The sequence below is a fragment of the Wolffia australiana genome, chromosome 4, assembly GCF_029677425.1.
Source record: "Wolffia australiana isolate 7733 chromosome 4, ASM2967742v1".
NCBI lineage: Eukaryota > Viridiplantae > Streptophyta > Magnoliopsida > Alismatales > Araceae > Wolffia > Wolffia australiana.
Genome location: NC_135838.1, coordinates 22,664,837 through 22,686,969, shown reverse-complemented (window position 1 = coordinate 22,686,969; position 22,133 = coordinate 22,664,837). Strand labels below are relative to the sequence as shown.

The 22,133-nt window shown below is 43.0% G+C and overlaps 4 protein-coding genes across 6 annotated transcripts; 1 reads left to right on the top strand and 3 right to left on the bottom strand.

Moving 5' to 3' along the window:
* Nucleotides 1-7,587: 7,587 nt before the first annotated feature.
* On the top strand, nucleotides 7,588-9,604 carry NIC1 (nicotinamidase 1). The gene is made up of 5 exons (XM_078574469.1): nucleotides 7,588-7,861; nucleotides 7,937-8,120; nucleotides 8,966-9,099; nucleotides 9,194-9,346; nucleotides 9,453-9,604. The coding sequence occupies exons 1-5, from the start codon at nucleotides 7,700-7,702 to the stop codon at nucleotides 9,531-9,533; spliced, it is 714 nt and encodes a 237-aa protein (XP_078430595.1). The 5' UTR covers nucleotides 7,588-7,699; the 3' UTR covers nucleotides 9,534-9,604.
* A 25-nt stretch (nucleotides 9,605-9,629) lies between these two features.
* On the bottom strand, nucleotides 9,630-11,184 carry LOC144702433 (uncharacterized). Of its 3 annotated transcripts, none has more exons than XM_078574471.1 (3): nucleotides 10,995-11,184; nucleotides 9,880-10,293; nucleotides 9,630-9,788 (listed from the first exon to the last, which is right to left on the bottom strand). In XM_078574471.1, exons 2-3 carry the CDS (start codon nucleotides 10,238-10,240, stop codon nucleotides 9,739-9,741), a joined length of 411 nt encoding a protein of 136 aa, XP_078430597.1. In that variant the 5' UTR covers nucleotides 10,241-10,293; nucleotides 10,995-11,184; the 3' UTR covers nucleotides 9,630-9,738. The 3 variants fall into 3 exon arrangements, with proteins under 3 accessions (XP_078430597.1, XP_078430598.1, XP_078430596.1); XM_078574472.1 differs by having other exon boundaries at nucleotides 11,032-11,179; XM_078574470.1 differs by having other exon boundaries at nucleotides 9,880-11,184.
* Nucleotides 11,185-11,914: 730 nt separating this feature from the next.
* EX1 (UvrB/UvrC domain protein (DUF3506)) lies at nucleotides 11,915-16,340 on the bottom strand. The gene is made up of 12 exons (XM_078574468.1): nucleotides 15,859-16,340; nucleotides 15,573-15,689; nucleotides 15,421-15,486; nucleotides 15,151-15,257; nucleotides 14,362-14,443; nucleotides 13,571-14,284; nucleotides 12,977-13,100; nucleotides 12,701-12,873; nucleotides 12,549-12,623; nucleotides 12,396-12,488; nucleotides 12,218-12,328; nucleotides 11,915-12,137 (listed from the first exon to the last, which is right to left on the bottom strand). The coding sequence occupies exons 1-11, from the start codon at nucleotides 16,306-16,308 to the stop codon at nucleotides 12,236-12,238; spliced, it is 2,094 nt and encodes a 697-aa protein (XP_078430594.1). The 5' UTR covers nucleotides 16,309-16,340; the 3' UTR covers nucleotides 11,915-12,137; nucleotides 12,218-12,235.
* Nucleotides 16,341-16,462: 122 nt separating this feature from the next.
* On the bottom strand, nucleotides 16,463-21,462 carry EXO84B (exocyst complex component 84B). The gene is made up of 7 exons (XM_078574467.1): nucleotides 21,006-21,462; nucleotides 19,995-20,092; nucleotides 18,801-19,851; nucleotides 17,601-18,104; nucleotides 17,345-17,533; nucleotides 16,920-17,083; nucleotides 16,463-16,847 (listed from the first exon to the last, which is right to left on the bottom strand). The coding sequence occupies exons 1-7, from the start codon at nucleotides 21,195-21,197 to the stop codon at nucleotides 16,697-16,699; spliced, it is 2,349 nt and encodes a 782-aa protein (XP_078430593.1). The 5' UTR covers nucleotides 21,198-21,462; the 3' UTR covers nucleotides 16,463-16,696.
* Nucleotides 21,463-22,133: the final 671 nt, after the last annotated feature.

Sequence of the window (22,133 nt, the reverse complement as noted above, 5' to 3'; positions counted from 1 at the left end):
TTTTGAACTTATGAGCGGGAGCAAGAAATTCATCTTCATGTTACAAAGTCAATGAAGGCGCAACGAGCAGAAGGGGCGAGTGAGCGGGTTACGTAGTAAATGAAGGCGCAAGTGAGCGGAAGCAGAGTCAAGATTCATCTTAATGTTATGAAGTCAATTCATCTTCATGTTAATAAGTCAATGAAGATTCAGAAGAAGATTAAACTTTACAGAACGCCATCCCGCAGTAAACAGAGCCCGAAGGAACGCAGCTGAATTTGTTGTCCATTATAAACAACTAATTGTTAGTAAGGTGGCTGCTAAGTCGAGTGAACTGGTTTAAAATCAAACAAAGTTGAAAAGCAGCAATGATCAGTTCAGAATGAATGAATCTTTTAGTGTATAAAGTCCCCTGCTCCGCAAGTTCTTGCAGTTACTTCGTAACCTGGACAGCGAAACCGGTAAGAATGAAAAGCTTAATAATGTAAACATATGACGAGAAACAGATAAGAGGCATTCGTTAGAATGTTAGGTTATGTTTACATAATGGCTTCCATAGAGAAGGGCTGACCATAATGGGTAAGCTCGAACCGTCTCCATTTAAGTACCGTGCGAGGAAGGTTCTGCAAGAACTCCGTATAACATGGTTTGTTGTTCCAGTCCAGAATCAACAACCCGAGCCTGGTCACTAGTAAAGTATGCTACCTAAGAGATAGGGGAGTTTTTCAGCTCCTTCGAAGATCTTTTTATTTCTATAAAAGAGGAAAGTGGAGTGCTGCTCGCCACTCTCCGAGGCCAAGGATGGGGTCGAACCTTCATTCCAGGATTTGCAGTCCCATACATTTCCATTATGTTACCTAGCCAAACCCGCCACTCATGTGCCAAAGTGAAATGGCATCCTTCCCCCCTCCCTCTTTTTCTACATATGTGGTGGCGGGCAGAGCGCTCTATATGACTGGCGGCGGGTTACCAGAGCAGAGAGGAGGGGACAACATATGTCATTCTTCGTAATGATTTACTTTACTTTGAATTTATGTAAACATAACGTTTATTTAATTTATCGCTCCGTCGCTTCTGCTCATAAGCACTCCCTTATGCTCCCACTCATAAACTTGCTTCTTTTTTTCATAACTTTTCCGCTCGCTCACTCGCGTCTTCATCTTAATCTTCACGCTCCTTGCGCCTTATGATAACCAAAGGCGGGAGTTCACGAGAGGGGGCACCTTTAGGCGCTTAGTTAGGAGCTTTTACGAGCGGGAGCGATGAAGATTCAGATTCAGATTCATCAACGATTCATCAACGTTCTGCAAGAAACGTTACGAAGTCAAAGAAAGCGCTACAGCGCTTAGCGCTTAGGAGCGAAGATGAATGTTACGAAGTCAAAGAAACGACGAAAAGTTGGCTTCTTTCTTGCAGAACAAAAGAAACCTTTTATTTTGGAACCATGCCTATATTATAATATAATTTTTATTACCAAAGTAAAGTGGTCTTACTAAACAACGTAAGTAAGCTTACTATTCCGTTCCAAGTTACATGGATTTTCATTATTCCTTTCAATAAAAGGTTGCTCATCCGCGGATTAATTGTTTATGCGGCACTGCGATGCGCTCAAATCTTTCGGTTCTGTTATTATTCTTTTCTGTGTTTCTTGCTGCTCCGTCGCTTCTTCGATCCATCGCGTCTTCATCTTAATCTTCATGCTCCTCGCGCCTTCTTCTGATTAAATAAATAAAATGAAATGTTCTTTCAGTCTTCGCTTCATCCCTGATCATCGCGTCTTCATCTTCATCTGAACGCTCATCTTCATCCTCATATATTCACCGCTTCCGCACCTTGTCTCCATTCTGATTGATTCGCTGCGCGCCTTCATCTTCATATTCATCGCTCCTATAGTCGCACCTTCGCGCAAGCATATTTTCAATACCTTGTTTCATGATCCTCCCCTTCAATCCGCTCAGATAACCGAGATCCGACATTGATTTCTGATTGAAAGCTCCAGGTTTTGGGCGGCCCATATGGTTAGTTCAGCTATCACTGAAGGCCCAAAGCCTTGTTCCATTAGCATTGAGATCAATCACCAGCTCTATTAGTAATATTTAATTACACGACAAGTGCATGGTCAACAAACACACACCTACAGCACCATAGTTCTTCTTGCAAACAATACAACCACAACCTAACTTGCATGATATTCAACAACCGAACGAAGCTACCGGTTGTCCCATCCCAGGGGAATGGCATCCTCCTATAATAGTTAACAGTACTGATCAACCGAGTTGTTGGTCTGGGGAAAGCACTTTGATCATTAAAAAAAAGGTTCCGAAGGTGCGAAGTTTACGAGTGGGAGCGGAACGAAGAAGCGACTTTAGGAACGAGGAGCATGAAGATTAACATGAATACGCGAGTGAGCGAGCGGACTTTAGGAGGGAAGAAGCGATGGAGCAAAAGAAGAAAAGAAGTCAATAAAAAAAGACAAATGAAAAGCTCCGAGGGGATGAAAGATAAAAATGGGTGAAGGAAAAGGGCAGCTGGATCGCGCTGGTTTAACTTCCAGTCACCTACAGCTTCGGCTGCCCGGGTGACTGTTGTTTTATTTGTAAAGTGATAGAAAGCTTCCTCCTGGTAGTTAATCCCCAAACAACGACTCCCATCCTGCCATTCCACAGGAGAAAAAACCCGTCGGATCAAAGTTCTTTCAAAACCATCGCCTTCCACATCGTGGCTGAATCAGTCTCAGTCAGTATCTGTTGGGCCATAGACCATCCACCTATGGGGTTTCCTGTTCCCCCCAGGATTTAGAGTCTTCTCCTAGACAGCATTCACTTCCATCAGTGCTAAAAAAATGCAATCATCGAAGTCCGCCGATCATTCGTAAAAAACACCTTATTCCATATGTGCCATGCGCCCCTAGAGGTTATGTTTACATAAGTGAAGAGTGACCTTATTAACATAACCTCTAATTTGAGACATATGCTGAGAGGTTCGGATAGTGAGAAAGTGGGCATAGCCCGCAAAGTTCTTACAGAACCTGCACTTTAGAGCATGATAGAACACCATGACAAGCTTCCATCATCAAGTCGTCCAGATGCATCCTGATGCGTGGTACTTCGAGCCAAAAACTGCTGCACCCATTCCTGAAGAAGTTCCAACCCGGGCTTTGGCTATGCTTAGCCCGTTTTCATCTACATTTCAAATTTGATTGACCACTTTGCTTTTGTTCTTGCAGGTTCTGCAAGAACTTTGGAACCGAAATCCCAGATTGATTTTTGAAACACGCATGATAATCCATTAATTACCATGGTTGGTCAAGATCAGTCACAGAATGAACCAAACTTTGCATAGAAAGATTGGTTCATAAAATGAACCGAACCAATCTCAGTCAGTATCTTTGGGGTCTTACATTAGGACATGGAGCAGAAAATATGAATTTATATATGTGATTAGGTATCCAAGGTCTCCATTTATTTTACATACCATTCTTCATTTCCTGGGCCTTTTCATTGGAGATTTAGTTGGGGAATGTGTGACCATGAAAAACTTCAATATATGACCAAGCAAACCCTCTATTTTTGATACATGCTTTTCTCCTTTTATTATTTAGTAGAATCTTGGGTCAATATATAAATAATATTTATATAAAAATAACTAAGAGGATTTATAAATAACTTCTATAAAGGTGAATATATATACACGAGCATTGTTTTTCTGGCCAACTTTATTTGACAGGGCAGAAAACTAATACACTAATGCATGAAAGTGATTATCAATTTAAAACTAATCATTATACTATTTAATTTATTATACTCATCATTTAGTGATAACTAATGTATTTTTATAAAAATTAACGTAGTAAGAAATACTTTAACTTGGATGCTTATTATAAAACATGTATAAAAAATATTTCAGTTTTAAAACGCAAATTAAAGTAAATAGAGAGCAATATGAATAGTTATCAAATATGAAATCTCATATCAACTGCTAAGAATAACCTTTTTATGATGGTGTAATTCGTGTCTTCCTATAGGTTGATGCTGCCTAGGGGTTGTTCACTAACTGGATTCATGCAGAATAATTTTCTCTCCACTTTCATTCATATGGCAGTATGACTATATGTCACAAAAGTTTGGAAAAGTCACAAGATGCATTAATTAGTTCTTTTAAATATTTTTCTAATTTTTTAAAATTATATTTTGACTTAAAAGTAATATATCTTCAAATATAATGTCAAAAAAAATTACAACTTGGAAATTTGTTTTTTGAACATGTCTAAAAAATCCATTAAAGTTCCCGAAAATTCAAAAAAATCAAAATACCTATCTAAAAATAGATTTAATCATTTTCAGCTTAATAACATTCATACCAAATAATTTTATTTCATTGAGAAAAATAAATTTCATGATATTATTCTATTAATTAGTGTGTTATCGCCATTCCTATATAAAGACATCATCCATGTGATAGCCCATAAAGAGATACACTAATTCTTGGATTAAACAACAAATTTATAATGTTTCCTTAATGATTATAGATTTGAGTGAGGGATAAACCACAGAGAGCCAGAAATCGATTTGAATATTTTTCCATGTGGTTAAATATTTATAGTTTCTTAGATAAAAATAATAATTAACTCTAAGAGAGGCAATAATTTTCTTATTTTTTAAACAAATGCAATGAAGGAAAACCTAAATAATGTTGAGAATAACTTCAAAGAAAAACTTTATTTCAATGTTTTGATATTAAAAAATAATATAATAACTACTAAAAAGAGCTTACAGTATTTTTTTTGCCAGGGAGCGCCAGGGTTCCCATAGGAGCACCTCAAAGTTGATGTGTCGGCGCCAAAAAACATGTTGCAGATCTTCGGGTTTTTGTTCAATAAAAATGCAATAACTTGAGCTGTAGGACGAATTGTTTAGCACAATATAAGGCTTTATAAAGTATTGGGTCTTGGCTATCACGCCCTATAATAATCAAGCCAGAAAAAATTGAGTGTGGAAGGCAGGAACCTGAGAGAATGCTGAAGCTCTGGTCTCACTTTCTTTTTGGCCAAGGATGCATTCTTCTTAAGTTTCATCTAAACCTGATGTTATGATTCCCTTCTTCACTCAATCTGACACTCAAACAGAGCGGATCCAAGAAATACTACTACACTCACGACTGCCAAAACATTGTTTGGGATAGAAGTTCAGGAATAGTTGCAATGTGGGAGAAAACGGATATAAATAAGGATCCTAGATTCTCAACACCCACTTGAATTTGTCCCTAAAAATGGGCATCTCCTTTGACTGGGCTTAAGCTCTTATTGCCTGGAGAGTACCAAACTCTCCTTTTATTTGTTCTTTTGAAAAAAAATTACGTGAAGAATGGTCTGGAAATACAAATATTTTACTAGATAAAAGTATGAACACAAAAATCAAGGGAAATATTATAGCAAGCATGATTTAAATAGGAATGGTATGATCAGGGGCTTGCAATAAAGGTGTTTGAACTTAAGCTTCTTTGGATCTGAGAAAAGTACTCTTTAGGTATATCATCAAAAAATGAATCTAGATATCTTGAAAGTAAGTGAGTTGAGGGTTTAGTTTTTTTGCAAAATCCTTTCCAATCTGATGATGACACGATGCCCTAAAAGGCACAAAAGTTTTGCAATTGTTGCGGGAATTTGGAGGTTCTTAATCAATTGTTTATTTTTAATCTTTCCACTTTTATTTTATCCTTATGATATGTTGCCCAAGGAAAATCCTCTCATCTGCCATAAAGTGGGATGGATCCTAACCTAATACCAGATTATTTTATAATCATGTCTTCAAGACTTTTTGGCAATCAGATAAAAATATATATCAAATGAAGAGCCAAAATTATATAAGTTTTCCATGCAGATCTCTAAAAAATCATCTACGAATTCAGAAAACACTGTATTCATGCAGCATTGAAAAGTGGATGCTGCATTGTTTATCCCAAATGGTACGCTCTTAAAATCATAAGTGCCCATGGGATAAGTAAATGATTTTTTTCTTGATCATATTTATGAATTTAAATTTGGTTATATACTTAGAATACCTGTTCAAAAAGTAGGTTCGATTTTGCCCAGCTAATTTTTGTAAAATAAGCTCAATGAATGGTATGGGGTAATGATCCTTTTTGGTGATAGAATTTAGCTTCCTGTAGTTGATTCACACTCTCCAACTTTAACCTACTATAATAGTACTTGAGTCATTTCATGAGCTCATTCTTAATAACCTCTGCCATGTAAAAGTTTAGTCTCCCTTGAAGTTGTAGCATGGCCTGACAATCTTTTCTTGAAAAAAATAATAGAGGAAATAAATGGGATTGGGCAAATCCCATTTATGTTCTCTATTATCCATCCAAGTATAGATTTATAAGTTGACAAATCTTTAAGTAATTCTGACTCTTGTTCGAAGGATAGTATTGATGAAATAATCACAGGAGAAGAATTATATGGTCCCAAAAATGCATACATATGAGTACAGTTTTAGTTCCATTTCAGATGGCCAACATGAATTTGCTAGTTTTTAGGGCATATCATTCATGAAATCATTGGACTGTAGAGAAAAAAATTGCAAGAGCATGTATCAAGTTCAAAACTATCAACATTTATAAAATGTATAAAACATACACCATCACTGACGTCTTTAAGATAGTTCATGAGTTTGAGGATAGATAGTTCAATATTTTCATCTACTACCCTAAGTGCAACCACCCCTCTAGCCCAATCTTTTGTTACCTTGGCCATCACAAGTAAGGTCATCCCCCAATATTGGTGCATGGCTAAGATTTCCTGTTATCTTTGAATCCACAACTATGAAGTTAACATGAAACATACAGTTTTCTGTTTTGAATATCACATCTACTAACTTTCCATAAGATTATCTTATTAACCCATCTTGTAAATCTAGAACCATAAAAAGTGGTTCTAGATTAAGTTAAATCTGTCTTAAAACTATTTGTGGGATAAATTGCTGCTGTCGGTTGAGGTTTTTTTCCTCCAATGCTCCAGTTCTGATTCCCAAATTTTGGCATGGGTTACCGTTGAGCTTGACCTGCATGTTGACTTCCCAAAGTATTTATCTGTTCAGGAATTAAATGGCCAACTTCATCTGTGTGATGCTGATTAGATAAACACACAGATGAATCCATGTAAGATTTATTGTTGGGACAGTGTGCTGGATTTTCTATGGCTATAGCATCTTTTGGAAGACATTTAAAATTCTGCCATATCTGCCACTGCTTGTTTCCTATCTATTTCCATCTTATCAATCTGTAACCGTATAACTACGTACTTTCTCGCCATGTTTCTCTCTCTATTCAGAATTCACACACAGTTTGACAAGGACTTCATAAACGAGTTTGAATGAAAATGATCATTATGGGGGATGCCGTGTCAATCCTAGATACTACCGACATCCGCAACGGTCCATCTGATATCCCCAATGCGCGCTACAGTATCGATACATTCAATGTCCGGAAACGCTCTCATTTTTCCCGTATAACCGATATCAATTTTGGAAAAGGAATTCGGGACGGGTGCGAAGATTCTCAACACGTTCCAGCGGTCGGTGCAAAAGCGCAGGCTTCCTTGACGGGAGACCGAAGACTATAACATCAGACGCGAAGATACCTCTCTATATATGCATACACAAAGAGAGATAGATAGATAGATGGATCGATAGAGAGTCAGAGACGACGAGAAAGAGAGGCGATGGATTCGGAGTCGTCAACGGCGGTGGAAATTCTAAAGCGGGAGATACCGTTGAAGGGGGCGGCAGAGGATGCCTTCGTCGCGGGGGAGGACGGGAGAAACGTTGGCCTTGTCCTCGTCGACGTTGTGAACGGCTTCTGCACCGTCGGCGCGGGCAACTTGGTAAGACCCGGAATTTAGAACACAAATTACCCAATTTCTTCGAATAAAACAACGTTCTTTGATGGAATTGAGCAGGCCCCGGCGACGGCGGACGTTCAGATCGCGGCCATGGTGGAAGAATGCGATAGAGTAGCCAAGATCTTCGCCGATAAGGGCTGGCCCATCTTCGCTTTGCTCGATACCCACTTCCCCGACCGACCCGAGCCTCCTTATCCCCCTCACTGCATAATCGGAACCGGGGAAGAGGATCTCGTCCCTGGTACATCCATGCATCTCTCTCTCTTCATCTCCACATCCATGCATCTCTCTACCTCTCTATCCATATCTCTACCTATCTTTTAATTAAATATTTCTGGGTTCCTTGACGATGTTGCATTTCGACCACAACTTTTACATTTGGAGTGGCCTTAACACATCATTTGACCTATCGTTTTTCTCAATTTTTTTGTCCTGGTGGGGTTCTGTCGATTAACTACCACTGTGGTCCCTCCCACATCCCAAGTTGCTCACAACCCATCAATCAACGCGGATCTATCTTTCATCTATCTATCCATCCATCCATTCATCCATCTTTGTAACTAGCAATCCCTCTAACCATGCATCTTTGTAACTATCTATCCATCTATCCATATATCCTTGTAACTATATATCCATCCATCCTTGCGTCTTTGTAACTATCTATCGACCAATCCATGCATCTTTGTAACTATTTATCCATCCATCCATGCATCTTCGTATCTATCTATCCATCCATCCTTGCATCTTTGTAACGATCTATCCATCCATCTTCATAACTATCTATCCATCCATCCTTGCATCTTTGTAATGATCTCTCCATCAATCCAAACCCATCCATCTTTGTAACTATCTATCCATCCTTCCTTGCATTTTTGTAACGATTTATCCATCCATCCATCCATCTTTCTAATTATCTATCCATCCATCTTGGTAATTATCTATCCATTCATCCTAAGTTCCTAACATATTTGTAACAATTTATCCATCCATTTTTCTAATGATCTATTCATCCATCCTCGCATCTTCGTAACAATCTAGCCATCCATCCATGCATGCATCTTAGTAAACATCCATGGAAACGCGCAGAGTTGAAGTGGCTGGAAGGGGCGGAGAACGTGACGCTGAGGCGTAAATCATGCATAGACGGGTTCATCGGATCGATCAGGGAGGACGGCTCGAACGCATTCACGGAATGGGTGAAAACCAAGCAGATTAAAGTGGTGAGATATCTATCTTTCTTCTCAATAATGGTGTCATTTATTTAGATTATCCTAATACGGGAGGGGAGATTAATTTATATGTTGGGTTTCGCAGATTCTGGTGTTGGGCATCTGCACAGACATTTGCGTGCTCGACTTCGTCTCGACGACGCTGGCAGCGCGCAACGTCGGCCTGGCGGGGCCGCTCGAGGACATCGTCGTCTACTCCAGAGGCTGTGCCACCTTCGGCCTCCCCGGCCATCCCCAGGTCTATTCTAATCATCTCTCCCTATCCTAATCCTGTTTATTAACACCAAGATTAGATAAATAAACACGCAGCAGCATGGTTAACGGGTAGTTTTTGGAATGTTCAGGATCTGATGCACCATGTGGGTCTCTACATCGCCGAAGGAAGAGGAGCCAAGATAGCACACCGAGTCTCCTTCTCCCACTAGCTCTACCACCATCATCATAATTATTGTATGTTCTGTATGTTTGCGTGTTGATAAGATCAAATATTGCTGTCTCTTTCTCTTTTTGAGTGGGACTGGTTGAGGGGAGAACGGAGACTTGTATAAAAAACAAATATTTACAGAGACAATAAGATTAGGCCCACAGGCCGGCATCAATTTACATAAAGAATTTGAGCCCCGGTCTGTGTCAGCTCTGCCTGAGAGCGGAGAGGAGCTGCTCCACATAAAGGTTTCCATCTGCGAGAAAATACAACCACAAGATCAGAACAAGTAAACGGAGAATCAACTCAACCGCTGGTTTGTTCTTTCGTTCGATCTTTGAACTGACCGGGGAGGAGGTTGGGAGGGAGGTCGGTGGTGCGGTCGCGGCGGGGGCGGGCGTAGCAGGGGACGAGAACGGCGAAGCTGGACTCGGCGTCGGGCTCGGGTGGCTCGGCGTCCGCGAAGAAGTCGGGCGCGTGGGGCTCGAGCCAGCCGATGGACCAGTCCGAGTCGTCGGATTCGGAGCCGGAGAGGCAGCCTCCGCCGTCGGATGGAACGATGACGACGTCGAACTCCCTGTCCACCTTCCTCCAGCGCTCTTCTCGGCTCTGCCACTTGCGACGCGGCCTGGCTGACCTCATCGTCTTCGTCTTCCTCCCCTGCCCGCGTTCCACTTCTCTGAACCCGAACTCGGATGAAGTGTTCATGGCGGATCCGGCGGACGAGGAGGAGTCGCGGTGAAGGTGATCTTTGCCCCCTCCTGCCCCCCACAGCCACAGAGACACGCGTGTGAACGCCACGGCCATCCTAGAATGCCCAATTTCGCGCGGCTTGGAGGCCGTTGCGGAGATTGAAGAAGAAGAAGAAGAAGAACTTGATGATGATGATGATGATGATGATGATGATTATGATGTTGAGCAGAGTGGAGGAGGACGCAGGGAAAGGATTGTCCTTGTTTTTTTCTCCGGAGGTCCAGCCCGGGAAAGGCTGTGAAAGCAGGATTTGAAAGATCTCAGAGGCAGAAGGGGGATCGGACAAAGAATTCGAGAGCTTCCAAACGATCCAACGCTGGAGAAATCAAGGAATCAAAGGGATTTCGGACAACCCTAGTCGTCGAGACTAATGGAGAACGATTGCTACTCAAAATAAATGGAAGAAATCACAAGAAATAGAAACTGGATGAAAAAAAAACCGTCTACTTCTCCAGACTAATGAAATCCGTCACCTCCTATCTGCCCCAATCAGCAAGAAAAGTCTAAAAACTCTTGAGAAGCACGAGAAACACTCAACGAGAGACCTTCAGAAATCAGAAGGAAAAAAGGAATTTCTACTCCCGCAAAACACTTGCGTCCTAGTCAAGTCTGCGAACGCCAAACGAGAAAAAAAAAGGGGCAAATCAGAGAATATCTGGAGAACTCTATTGAGACTTGGCCTGATGAACTGAAGGAACACGGTAACTACTTCAGATGGCGAGGATTCCAAAGGAGAGAAGACGAACAACCGAGCACGCCTTCGTTCAGGAGCAGATTCTTCCGCTGTAAAATCAGCGATTCCTTGTTCGACAGCGAGAGACGACGGCCGGCGACGGAGCGGCGCTTCCCCCCCTTCACCCCCTTTGGGGACTCCGGTCAGATAACCCCGTCTTCTTCCTCCCCCTCCCCGTTTTATAAACTCCATCACCCCCGCAGTTACCGATCGCCATTCTCCAGCCACGTACCCCACCCGAAAATTTTAAAAAATTGAAATAATTCCGCTCTTATTGCCGCGTCCTCCGTTAACTTTCACGGCACTTGTTTCATCGACGGCCCTCGCGGTTCCGTCACGTCCCCGTCACCGCCTTCCGACTCTTCCTCCACGTCGGACGTCGCCGGAAGACGCCACGTGGACGCGCTGGCGTCCGAGTCACGCCTGCGAGCCTATCCTCGCTTTTGCTGACACGTGCAAACGACACCTTGAATCTGGATGGGGCCCACGACTAGGACGCCAAGCAGCCTACGTGTGGCCCTGGTTAATTCTCCCGTCTTCGCCTTTCTCTGCCTTTTTTTTTTTCAAAAAAAAAAGGCCGAAGAAATAGACGACTAGACATAGAGAGAGAGGGAGAGAGAGGAAGATTTTTCTTACGAGCATGTGGATGAGGGAGGCAAGAAAACCTCCCACTTGCCATCACTTTCTCTCTCTAGACATCACTGATTTTCTCTGTCCATGTAAGAAGCGTTTGTCCTTATCCTCGCCGATCAACGGTCATACATCCGCAGCACTGCAGAAGAAAAACCTACCGTTGGCTCTTCCCTTGTTTCTCTACACCTGCCACAGACGCCATGAAGAAGAAGATAAGATTTAATTTCGTTAACGGAGGATAAGCTTTGAACCAAGTGGGGAGCTGAGGCAGACGAAGACGTCTTCTCTGGTATAGAAATAGAAGTGCCATGTCTGGACCTTTCCTTATTCTCTGAATCTCAGGTCTGATTTTTTACATGAAAACTGAACAGCGCTGAGATTCCTCCTCTGTGCGCTCGTGAAGAACCGCCGTCTCATCCAACGCCATAGACTCGGTTCTATGGTTGGCTCTGAGCTTCTGCCGGCTGACAATTTAACACTATTTTGCTGAAATTAAGAGTTAACCCAAGATTTAGCCTCCCCATGATGAAGAAAGATGGAGGTTTTGACGGCCATATTTAACTCACGAGGTATAACCGGGATCTCTAACTTTGCAGCCTCAAGCGGTTAAAGAACACCAAGTAATGGTATTCCGGGGCCCAGTAGACGAACCCGATGACAGGACCTCCCTTGATGTACTGCATCAAATGTCGAATAAAACCATGGTTCCATCATCATTGTATCATAAAATTCCGAAATAATTACCTTTCCGTCGAGGATGACAAGTTCCCCATCAACCCAGCGAGGATTCTTGAAACCCGGGTCGGCGAGCCTCCCCTGGCCCTTGTACCGGGCGATCTGCGGAAGAAGTTTCAGGGGGGAGCTGATGAAGATGAAGTTTCAAAAATCAAGATTTACCATGCCGAGTTCTTCGGGAATGATGCCCTTGTGCGGCAGCTGGTACTGTTTGCCGATCTTTGCCCGGAAAGCCACCTGAAAACTCGCACAGATGCTGAGTTTTAGCGAAGAACAAGAGAAGGGGAAGGAATCTTAAGAGGGGAAGAACGTACTTGGCCGGCGGGAAGAGAGGGATCCCCCGTCAGCTTCAAAGCTTCAACGTATTCATAAAATTGTAACCCCGCCGACTTCGCCTTGCTGACGCCATCGCCCTCCCACTGCCCGAATTTACGCTTCAATTGCACCACTTCCGTCTGCAGCATCCCCGGGGCGCTGACGTAAAGTCCTGCCAGTAGAAAATGACACCCTTGTTTAAATCGGAAAACTTTTTCTTTTGAAAAAAAAAAAGGAAGATCACCCTGTTTATGTATGAAAACTTTCACGCTTACCGTGGAGAGGATCCGATGTGGAGGCGACGTCAATACGGTGAAACAGTATTCTTCCGTTGACGATATGGTGATTACGGTCCTGATTCACCGTCAGGCTAATTAATTCCCCCAAATCTTTGAGCATCTGAAGAAAATAACGCAAACATAACAAAAATGAGCGGTCAGAGAGATTAAATAGAGAGATGTGGAGAGTAGGAAGTGACTTTTGATAATTCTTTTCAATATCAGGAACCGTCATCTGATATCCTAGGATCACGAAAATATAAAAATCATAACGATCATGGTATGGATAAAGGTTAATGGATAGCAATATACTTTTTTTTTTGAAAGATGATATCAATATTATTCAAAGCGAAGGTACGGGGTTGACAACAAGATTAATGGATAGCAGTCATGCTTTTTTTTGAAAAGAAAATGTTTTTTTTTGTGAAAACATCGGGTGAAGGGGGGACATGCCTACATTTTCCGTCCGTCATTCTTAGAAAAAAAAAAACATATTCCGTCCGTCAACCTTAGCATTATTGTAAAGGATAATGGTTTCCAATACTGCCTACGGGGACATGTGAACCTAATGTAATGAGAAAGGAAATAGACCTTGAGGGAAATTTTCTCCCGGTTGACCAAAGCCTTTGCTAAGTCAGCGATGATCAAATCAGGGCTTCGCTTTGGAGCTCGAGGAGTCTGATCAGATAACGAACTGCCTGTCCCTGAAGATTCCTTAGGAGCATCATCTGAGTTCACTGAAAACATAAAGGATCGACGTCCTCTTCTTTCCATCAATGCAGGAACTCGGACTAGCTCATTGGGCGGCATTGAACCCGGCATCGGCCCTGGCATTCTTCCTCCGATAACGAATTTCAGGGACATTTCTGCAATGTCGCCTTCGCTATCCTCCAAACCCTCCATGCTTGTTACATTTCCACCCTCCAAATCTATCTCATCAACATCGCTCTCTGTCTTTGATTCATCGTCTGATTCCACGTCTTCCATGTCGGAGTCTGCATCCTCATCTTCGTCCTCTATGATTTGTTCGATCACTTGAGAAATCAGATCTCTGTCAACTTTTCCCGGGGAGACCACCTTCATGACCTTCACCTTGACCCCGGGAATCATGTCGTCCAAGATATTATGAATACCAGGTACATTCTCATCACTATCCTCCCCATCGTCATTATCTTCAGAAAGTTCACCATCGTCCAGAGAAAAATCGTCCGTAATTTCTGTTGAAGGATTCAAGCCAATGCCAGAAGTAGTGATCTTTGTCGGGAACTTGCCAGGAAGAACATTCTTTCTCTTCAAATACGCAGCCTAAGTAGCAGTTAAAATTCCACATAAAATTATCAACGGTTTAAAATAATAATTTATGTTGCACACGAATCGCATACCTGCAGCTTGTATTCTCCATCTTCATTCATGGCGATATAAATCTCAAAGAGTGGAAAACCCGACCGGCCATTCGCTAGTTGCCTAGAGAAGTTCATAGACACACCCACGAATCAAACAGTCAGCCTCTTCTTTTTACAAAGGAAAATGCTTTTCGTTGAGAATCGACAAGACATTTCTGTTTGTCCTAAAATAATTTCGAACGGATCTATATGTATTCTCTATGTATCTTTTCCTCCCTTCACAGTTGAAAATCGCATTGGGTATGGGTCTGTCAATTTACTGGAGGATCCAATAAGATGTAACCTAGAATAAAGGGTTTTTTGGCCAAGTTCAACATTGGATTTCCTTTTTCTTGCGTTTGGACTCCCTTCGTCTTCCCTCTGCAATCTACGGTGCTTAAAAGGTGGTTGTTTCCTAGACTGTGCAGCCCTCAAGCCACTCTACGGCCGTTGAACTCTCTCCCAATTTCCAACATGGTATAAGCGCTGAGGTTCCAGGTTCAAATCCAAAAAAAAATACATTGTATATCTGGGCCGTGTATAGGAAGCAGCAGGTGTTGTGAGGGAGTGTCGGATATTAACATTGGGAGAATTTAAGTAGCGCCCATACTATCCTCTATGGTTTTCAGCTCAGTGGTAAGCGCTCAAATTATAAACACTTTTTTTTTAAAGAAATTAAACAGCCAGGAGAAAAGCATCAGTAGTATTAAAACTGGAGCATTCATAACCTGAATTTGTAATTAATAAATTTAATACAATTAAAATCAAAGATAAGAACAAGAATTCAACCTGGAACTGAAACTTCTGGCAACATATTTCCCGTGGTCTGCAGTGATACGAATGATTCGACCATACGGATCCGCTGGATCATCCGACGTTCCAGCCCACCAACCGATCTATTAAAAGCACCAACATTAAAAATATGAAATTTTTTAAAAAGAAGCATCGAATACAGTTCCATAACCTTAAGGGTTAAGGAAGCCCATAATTAGAAAACAAGAATGATTTCAACCTAGAAAATCCAATTTCGACGAAAAATATGAACTAAAATATACTGACCAATCCTGTACCAGCATGATCACGAATGAAGGCTGCATCCTGGTATCTCTCTTCTTCCAGAGCTTTCTGCGGAATAAAATGGAAAAAGCTTGACTGAACAAGGGTTCAAGCCAACGGCAAAAACCTAGTAAATGCACAAGGCAAAAGTGCACCTGAAGGAGAGCTATAGCTCTCCCAACGGCATCATTTTCCGTAGCCGCAGCAATCGCAATCTTCAGTTTCGCAGCATCCTCATAGTCCTCTTTGCCAACAGCTTCAAGTAAATTCGACTGCGCGAGAAAGTTCTCACGTCAATAGAAACTCCAAGAAATTTCCTCATGCACGCAGATTTGTCAGAAACGATCGCGATTCCGATATCCCCATTCGATCAATCAGAAGAAAAACTAGAAGAAAATGCAGCTCGCAAATTCCGATCAATTCAAAGAATTAGAGGCTGACCTTGAGGATGGAGACGACGCCGGCCTGCTCTTCCATCTCTTGGAAGTGGCGCTGCCACCTCTCCCAATCCCACTCCGCCCCGAAACCCGCGCAGTCCAGAGCCCCCTGCTTCCATCCCAGCGGCGATTTTTCCTCGAGAGATCCGCCGGCGGAGCCCCTGACCAGAGGATCGACCACGGATTTCACGTACTCATCCCACCGCTTCGCCGCCGTTCGCACGACGTTCTTGAGCACAGAGTCCCACTTACGACCTTCCCCGGGGAGCGAATCGTCTCCGCCGCGGCGACATCGGCAGGGGAAGCTATCGATCCGCCGGCGACTGATCGCAGGCTTCGGCGAGCGCCCCACCGCCGCGGCGGCGGCGCCGCCGCTGAAAAATCTAGAGTTCTGCGAGCGCCGCCTGGACGGCGGCGCCATCCCCGGCGGCGGCCGAGCTCCGACCGAACTCATCAGGAAGAGCGATGACGATCTTCCCCAACCTCCGACCGCCTGCCCTCCTTTATATACATCGAGATCGGTCGAGAGAGAGAGAGACGTGTTAGCCGTCACCGATGACGATGACGATGACGATTTGCGACACTGATCACCGGCAGAAAAAGAGAGAGAGAGATAAACAGAGATAATATTATGTGAAGAGAGAGAGATATGAACTGGGCTGTTGTACAGGGACGAGCTGTTGTACAGGGCTGTATGTACATCACCCAAACCAGACGGCGAGGAAAAAAATAAATAGGACAAGCCCAGGCTACTATAATACAATACTTGGCTGGAAGAGAGAGAAATACATCGATAGATAAGAGAGAGAAAGAAAGAGAGATGAATGAATGATTGATTGATATTAAGTGCTCCCGAGGGATCTGACGGAGGAGATGGACTGCGCGGAGACGGAGGCTGTGGGGCTGTTTATCTCTCTCTCCCCGGAAGCTCCTCTTATTGACTGGATTGTCTCGTTTGCTACGCTCTCGAACCATGTGTCCTCGTAAAGAACACTGCAACAACACACATAGTAGATGATGACGATGATGATGATGATGATGATGGTGATGATAGAGGAAGTTTACGTGTTGGGGTCAATGCCAGTGGCAGAGAAGGTGACGATGGCTCTCTCGATGACCTCGCCGATTACTTGATTCAGCAGCCGAGACGATAACCGATTTTGAATCCGGCGGTTAGATAAACGATTTTGAGTAGCAAACTGGGCTACAAACTTCATGTCCAGGTAAAACTGGAAGAATCAAAGAAAACAGAGATGAACCCATGAACAGGAGTTAGAAAATGATCTGAATATCTTTGGTAAATAATCTTCCCCTTCAATCATAATCAAAAGCGGAGAGTGCTCAATTTGCCTACTTTTATTCACTTTGTATAGAAAACCTTCTTTGTTTCATAAAGTTCTCTGAGGGGTGAGTTTACAAGCGCAACCTCATTTTTGTTCCATAGTTAAATCAAGAAATTCATGGATGGAGACGTGGGTTCTGGTTCTCACCTGCACAAGGCCGATAGGGCCCAGCGGCTTGTGTCCCTCTTCTATATCATCCCAGAAGCTCTGATCATTCGACAGCCAGAGGATGACAGTCTCGGTCAACTTGGTCAACAGCTGCATGGCGAATCTCTCGCGTCCGATGAACATTTCTGATGCAATCCCAGCCATCCTGTGCAGCTTGGCAAACAGATCCTAGAAAGAGAAACGGTGAGACGGAGAGCGAGAGAGAGATAATCAAAAGCATGATTAAAAAACTCACCTGAAATATCGGAGACGGGGTCAGGGTTGACTCGTCAACAGACCCGTCCATGTTAAGATACATGTCAGCGCTGAGCAGGGAGTCTCCTTCCTCGGTGAAGATTAAGTCAAGCGCGTGCTGGCGGCAGAAGATTGTCCGCAGGCGCTCAACCTCGCGCTGAAGCTTTTCTTTCCACTCTCTCTGTTCTGCGAATCGACCCTTCCGATCGGTAGCTCGACTCGGGGGATCAACTTGACCGCTCTGGTAGAGTTTCATGGCGCCACGAGGCAGGAGCTCATCAGCCAAGAAGGATGCATTGGCCAATAGGGCGAGCTGCTGCGGTTCAGTCTCCGCGGTCTTCACGATTTTGTTGGCAGCGCCTTCCAAATTGGCCTCCTCCTCCAACGACCCGGGTAAGGCTTTGATCAGCAGATTAGTGTAGGAGTTGAATACCCGTAGAATGCCGTCCAAGGTCGACCCCCCTAATTGCATGCTCAGAAGTGGGCCCACATCCTCGAAGAAATCCTGAAATAACTTAGATGGATCAACAGCGCTGATGATGGATGCGATTTGTGGTTGACAGGCGATGACAAATTTGTCATCATCATCTGTAAATCTTGTCATCAATATCATCATCCCTGTGCGCCTCGAAGGAATTACAGTGAAAAATTCAACAGATAGATTAAAATTTATGATGACCATGATGGCCTTTGGAAACTGGATGATGATGGAAATGGCAGCAGTGGGATTGTAAATAATATGTCGTAGCTTGGAAACTTTGGGATTACGTGATGGCTTGTGGGAACCAGATGACAATATCGATGGTAATTCAGCATCGACAGATGGATGATGGTGACAATGGCGGCTCTTTGAAACAGGATGACAAAGCTGATGGCATATAGTCTACTGTCATCATCATATTTGACACCAAAACCTAATGGGAATAGAAAACCCAGAGAAGTGTTCAAGCCAAATTCAGTTCGATTTCAGAAAATATCAACAACAACTACAAGATAGTCGGACAGATGATGACTAGATAAGAGGCTTTGGAAGGTTTTTGGGATTGTAAATAGGGGGTTTCTAGACGGCGTTTGTGTATCAGTGAATCCGAAAGTCCACCCCAATCAAGTTCGATGCAAATTTTGGGCAGATTTAAGATATCAAGAACCGTATTCTAACTCTTTACATTGAGCATGAAAAACAACATTCATTGGAACTCACCTGGACCATTGAATGGAAACGCTGGGCGCTACTCGACAGCTTTGGTTGCAAGGCGTTTCCAATAGCTGAAGTGGTGGCTGGCGCTCGGCCTGATGAGCGTCCGATGAGCGGTGTATAGGCCAGGGTCCAATCATCAGCGGCCACCAGGGCAGCCGTTCTCTCCTCTATGCGTTTAAGGTTAGTGTCCAAAGCTTGCTCAATACTAGGTCTAAATGCCTTCACAAGAACCGATGAAAGCAATAAACCCTGAGATTCCAACAGCGAGCAATGGCCCATAGCAATCTGTACGCACTCTGCTGCAGCTCGTAACCCTCCAGCAGCAGCAGATGAAGCCAATGCATGCCTCTTCACCAGATGGGCAAGAGTTTCTGTTTTCTTCGTGGCCCATATAACCAATTCCGATGCATGGGCCTGCCCCTCGCTTCCAAACACTTCCTGAGAATCATTCACTGCTTGGGCAATTGCAGAGAAGACCTGCTGCGAAAGCACAGCTGTGTATGCTCCACCGTATGAAGTGCTTGCCGGGTGGATCGTTTGCAAGTTGTGATGGAGTCTCTGGCCATGAGCGGTGAGAATCAAGTGGTGCGCACGAGCAGCATCTCCAAGCCTTTTCAGGGCAGAAGCTGCGGCACGAAGCTCAACGCCTCGTGTGGAAGACTGGGAAGCAGCATCAGCCAGCTGATCAGCCAATCTCCGACGACGGTCGGCGATGGCTGCCTGCAATGAGGATAGCTCACTTTGGTTCAGGGATTCCTTCTCCTTGGCAGCTGAGACTATCTTCTCTCCTTCATCAAAGGCGGCCAAAGCTTCATCGACCCTCCTCTCAGCCAGTAAAACGTCCAATATATCAGGAAATTCCAAGGCCCATCTCTCTATGTCTGATGGCTCTTTGTCTTCAACATGAGATACTTCGTCTTCATTGGAATCCGCAGAAGACAAAGACTCTACATGAACTCCTTCTGCTAAGCCATGAATAAGAGCAGCCTGAGTGGAAAGTAGATTTCTGATGGAAAGTAGCTCGCCCTCCAAGTCTGATATTTCTTTCGACGTCCTAATGTTAACAAGACAACAGAAGGAAAAATACAGGAATTGGACTTCAATGCTGAATGTTATAAAAGAAAGGGTTTAAAAAAGAAACACAGTTTTATCACTGTAAGTGAAAAGAGCATTTTGCAATGTCGTCAGTCCTTTAACCTAATGAATGCAGCATAGTTTGCATAAACACTTTTACGCATCTCTTCGGCAGAAGCCCTCTTCAAATCCTGAAGATGCGAGCATAGGTGCCTAATTTCCTGAAAAGAAAAAAAACCTCAAATCCAAAATTTGATGGGACATTTTGTTTCGGGTGAATAAAAAAAAAACCATCCATTAAAGCGGGGAAACAGAGATGAGTTTCAGTCAGTGGGGAAGATGTTCCCTCAGACGCATATTTCCAACCAATGGAGGGCGGACTATTGCAATCTTCTGATGCCTTTCCATGGCAGAAACGCCATAATTTAACGGAATAACTCAAAAATCGTCGGACAAAAAAACTACTCGCATAGATTCCATCAAAGGGATGAAAGTTTAACGATTTCATTTCTTTTCAAAACTGAAAGACTAGTGAAATCGGCAATATGTTTAGGATGGTCACAGCAAAGGTCGCCCCCTGAAGCGCCCTGATTACCCATATTTAGCCACTGCTCATGCAACCCTTTATTCAACAGGACATTGATCTGTAATATAATGTTTCTTTAAGAAGTGATGATCAGCCAGTCATCAGTCTAACAGGGACATTCTTGAGTATTTATCGTTCACCTTTAAAAGAATATGTTTGGAGATCAAGAGTATGTTGATTTTTTCAGTATAACTTATCCTAGAATTTGATAACCTGAATCATTGTTATCATATAATTTCATTAAAAAATGCGCTACCTACGAGAAAGTAGCCTCTTACGAGGACCCAAATGGATTAATCACCATAAGGAAAATTTTAATTCATCGCCAAAAAGCGTGTGTTCAAGATTTGCTTTCAATTCAGCAACCAGGTCCCATGAAAATACCAAATTAGAAACTTTGAATTGAGGGAAGTCAGATGCGAAAACAATTAAACTGTTTTTGTAAAACCCAACAAAAACACCAAATGAGAAGCCCCCCCTCCCAACCGAACGATTAAAATTCGGGTTCGCAGGGATAAAATCAAGAATCAATATGAAAAACCAATTACTTTCTCGCTCATCGTCTGGCATTTGGACTGCACATATCCATCGGGGTCGAAGCTTTCCGACTTGAAGATCTGAAGCATATCGGTCAGCTGCACCGTCGTATCAGTAGAAGCGACAGCACCCCCCGGCATACCATTTGATTGAAGAATCCCAGAATGCCCCACCCTAGACCGGGAAGACTTTGCCGTAGCCATTTCTTCCCTCCCCGCGACCAAATCCCACGACAAAGAGCCCCTCCTTCAAATCAGACCTCTCTCAATCTCTCAATCCCTCAATCTCGCAATCTGGATCTTGCCCTTCTCTTTATCGGCGTTCCTCTCTAGCTGCGCCGGCGGATTCGCATCGCTCAGCCAGCCGATCGGAGATCGAGGCGGAGAAAGACACGACCTCGTAAGGGGACTCGCAACACCGCGATTGATCTCTTGGATGGTCAAAAGTTGGACGTTTTCTCCTCAAATGCAAGTCTAATAAGAACGGCGTTTTCTTACATCTTAGCCCAAATTTCATTTTCTCGTACACAATGTTCTAGAAAAAAACATAATTTAAAATACACGAACTTTCCTAAAATATTCATCCTGCGCCTAAAATACGGGAATAGTGCGTAAAATACTGGAATCTGATATCGGTATTAGATACTGGACCGGTAAATACATGTATAGGTTTCTTAAATTCGCTATCTGATATATTGTATTTAGAAAGTGATATCCCAAATTGGCATCCGGATCAATATTGCTCTCTCAATTTGGGTGCCAGAATCTTTGCGATTACCCTATTGGTTCTTCATATCGAATTAAACAAAATTACTTTAATATAAAAATTAATACTTTTTACATTTTTTGAGTTTTTCATACTTGTCCACCCATTTCCTGTCCACGACCATGGAGGTATTTTATAGATGAGAATATTAGAGGTTTATATGGTGTGTAAGCACAGCCCACGCCTCAAACCCTAATTTGCACATCTGTTGATATGGTCGTTCTGTTCTGTTCGTTTAAAACGAACAAAAAATTTGCAAAAACGAACTGCACAGGGGTCTGTTCGTTGTTCTGTTCCTTTTTTGCGCAAAAATTAGAACAGATGTTTGAACAATTCGCACAAACCGAGCAAAATTTGCAAAATTAGAACAATTC

What these genes read in the sequence shown, in the direction of transcription:
- NIC1 (XM_078574469.1), top strand. Translation starts at nt 7,700, where the DNA reads ATGGATTCGGAGTCGTCAACGGCGGTGGAAATTCTAAAGCGGGAGATA. An exon ending in CCGTCGGCGCGGGCAACTTG is followed by an intron (nt 7,862 to 7,936) that starts GTAAGACCCGGA and finishes GGAATTGAGCAG; the next exon opens with GCCCCGGCGACGGCGGACGT. An exon ending in GCCTCCCCGGCCATCCCCAG is followed by an intron (nt 9,347 to 9,452) that starts GTCTATTCTAAT and finishes TGGAATGTTCAG; the next exon opens with GATCTGATGCACCATGTGGG.
- LOC144702433 (XM_078574470.1), bottom strand. Translation starts at nt 10,339, where the DNA reads ATGGCCGTGGCGTTCACACGCGTGTCTCTGTGGCTGTGGGGGGCAGGA. An exon ending in CCCTCCCAACCTCCTCCCCG is followed by an intron (nt 9,789 to 9,879) that starts GTCAGTTCAAAG and finishes ATTTTCTCGCAG; the next exon opens with ATGGAAACCTTTATGTGGAG.
- EX1 (XM_078574468.1), bottom strand. Translation starts at nt 16,308, where the DNA reads ATGAGTTCGGTCGGAGCTCGGCCGCCGCCGGGGATGGCGCCGCCGTCC. An exon ending in ATCATGCTGGTACAGGATTG is followed by an intron (nt 15,258 to 15,420) that starts GTCAGTATATTT and finishes TGCTTTTAATAG; the next exon opens with ATCGGTTGGTGGGCTGGAAC. An exon ending in CCTCTCTTCCCGCCGGCCAA is followed by an intron (nt 12,624 to 12,700) that starts GTACGTTCTTCC and finishes GCGAGTTTTCAG; the next exon opens with GTGGCTTTCCGGGCAAAGAT.
- EXO84B (XM_078574467.1), bottom strand. Translation starts at nt 21,197, where the DNA reads ATGGCTACGGCAAAGTCTTCCCGGTCTAGGGTGGGGCATTCTGGGATT. An exon ending in GCCAGACGATGAGCGAGAAA is followed by an intron (nt 20,093 to 21,005) that starts GTAATTGGTTTT and finishes TTTTCTTTTCAG; the next exon opens with GAAATTAGGCACCTATGCTC. An exon ending in GCCCTATCGGCCTTGTGCAG is followed by an intron (nt 17,084 to 17,344) that starts GTGAGAACCAGA and finishes TGATTCTTCCAG; the next exon opens with TTTTACCTGGACATGAAGTT.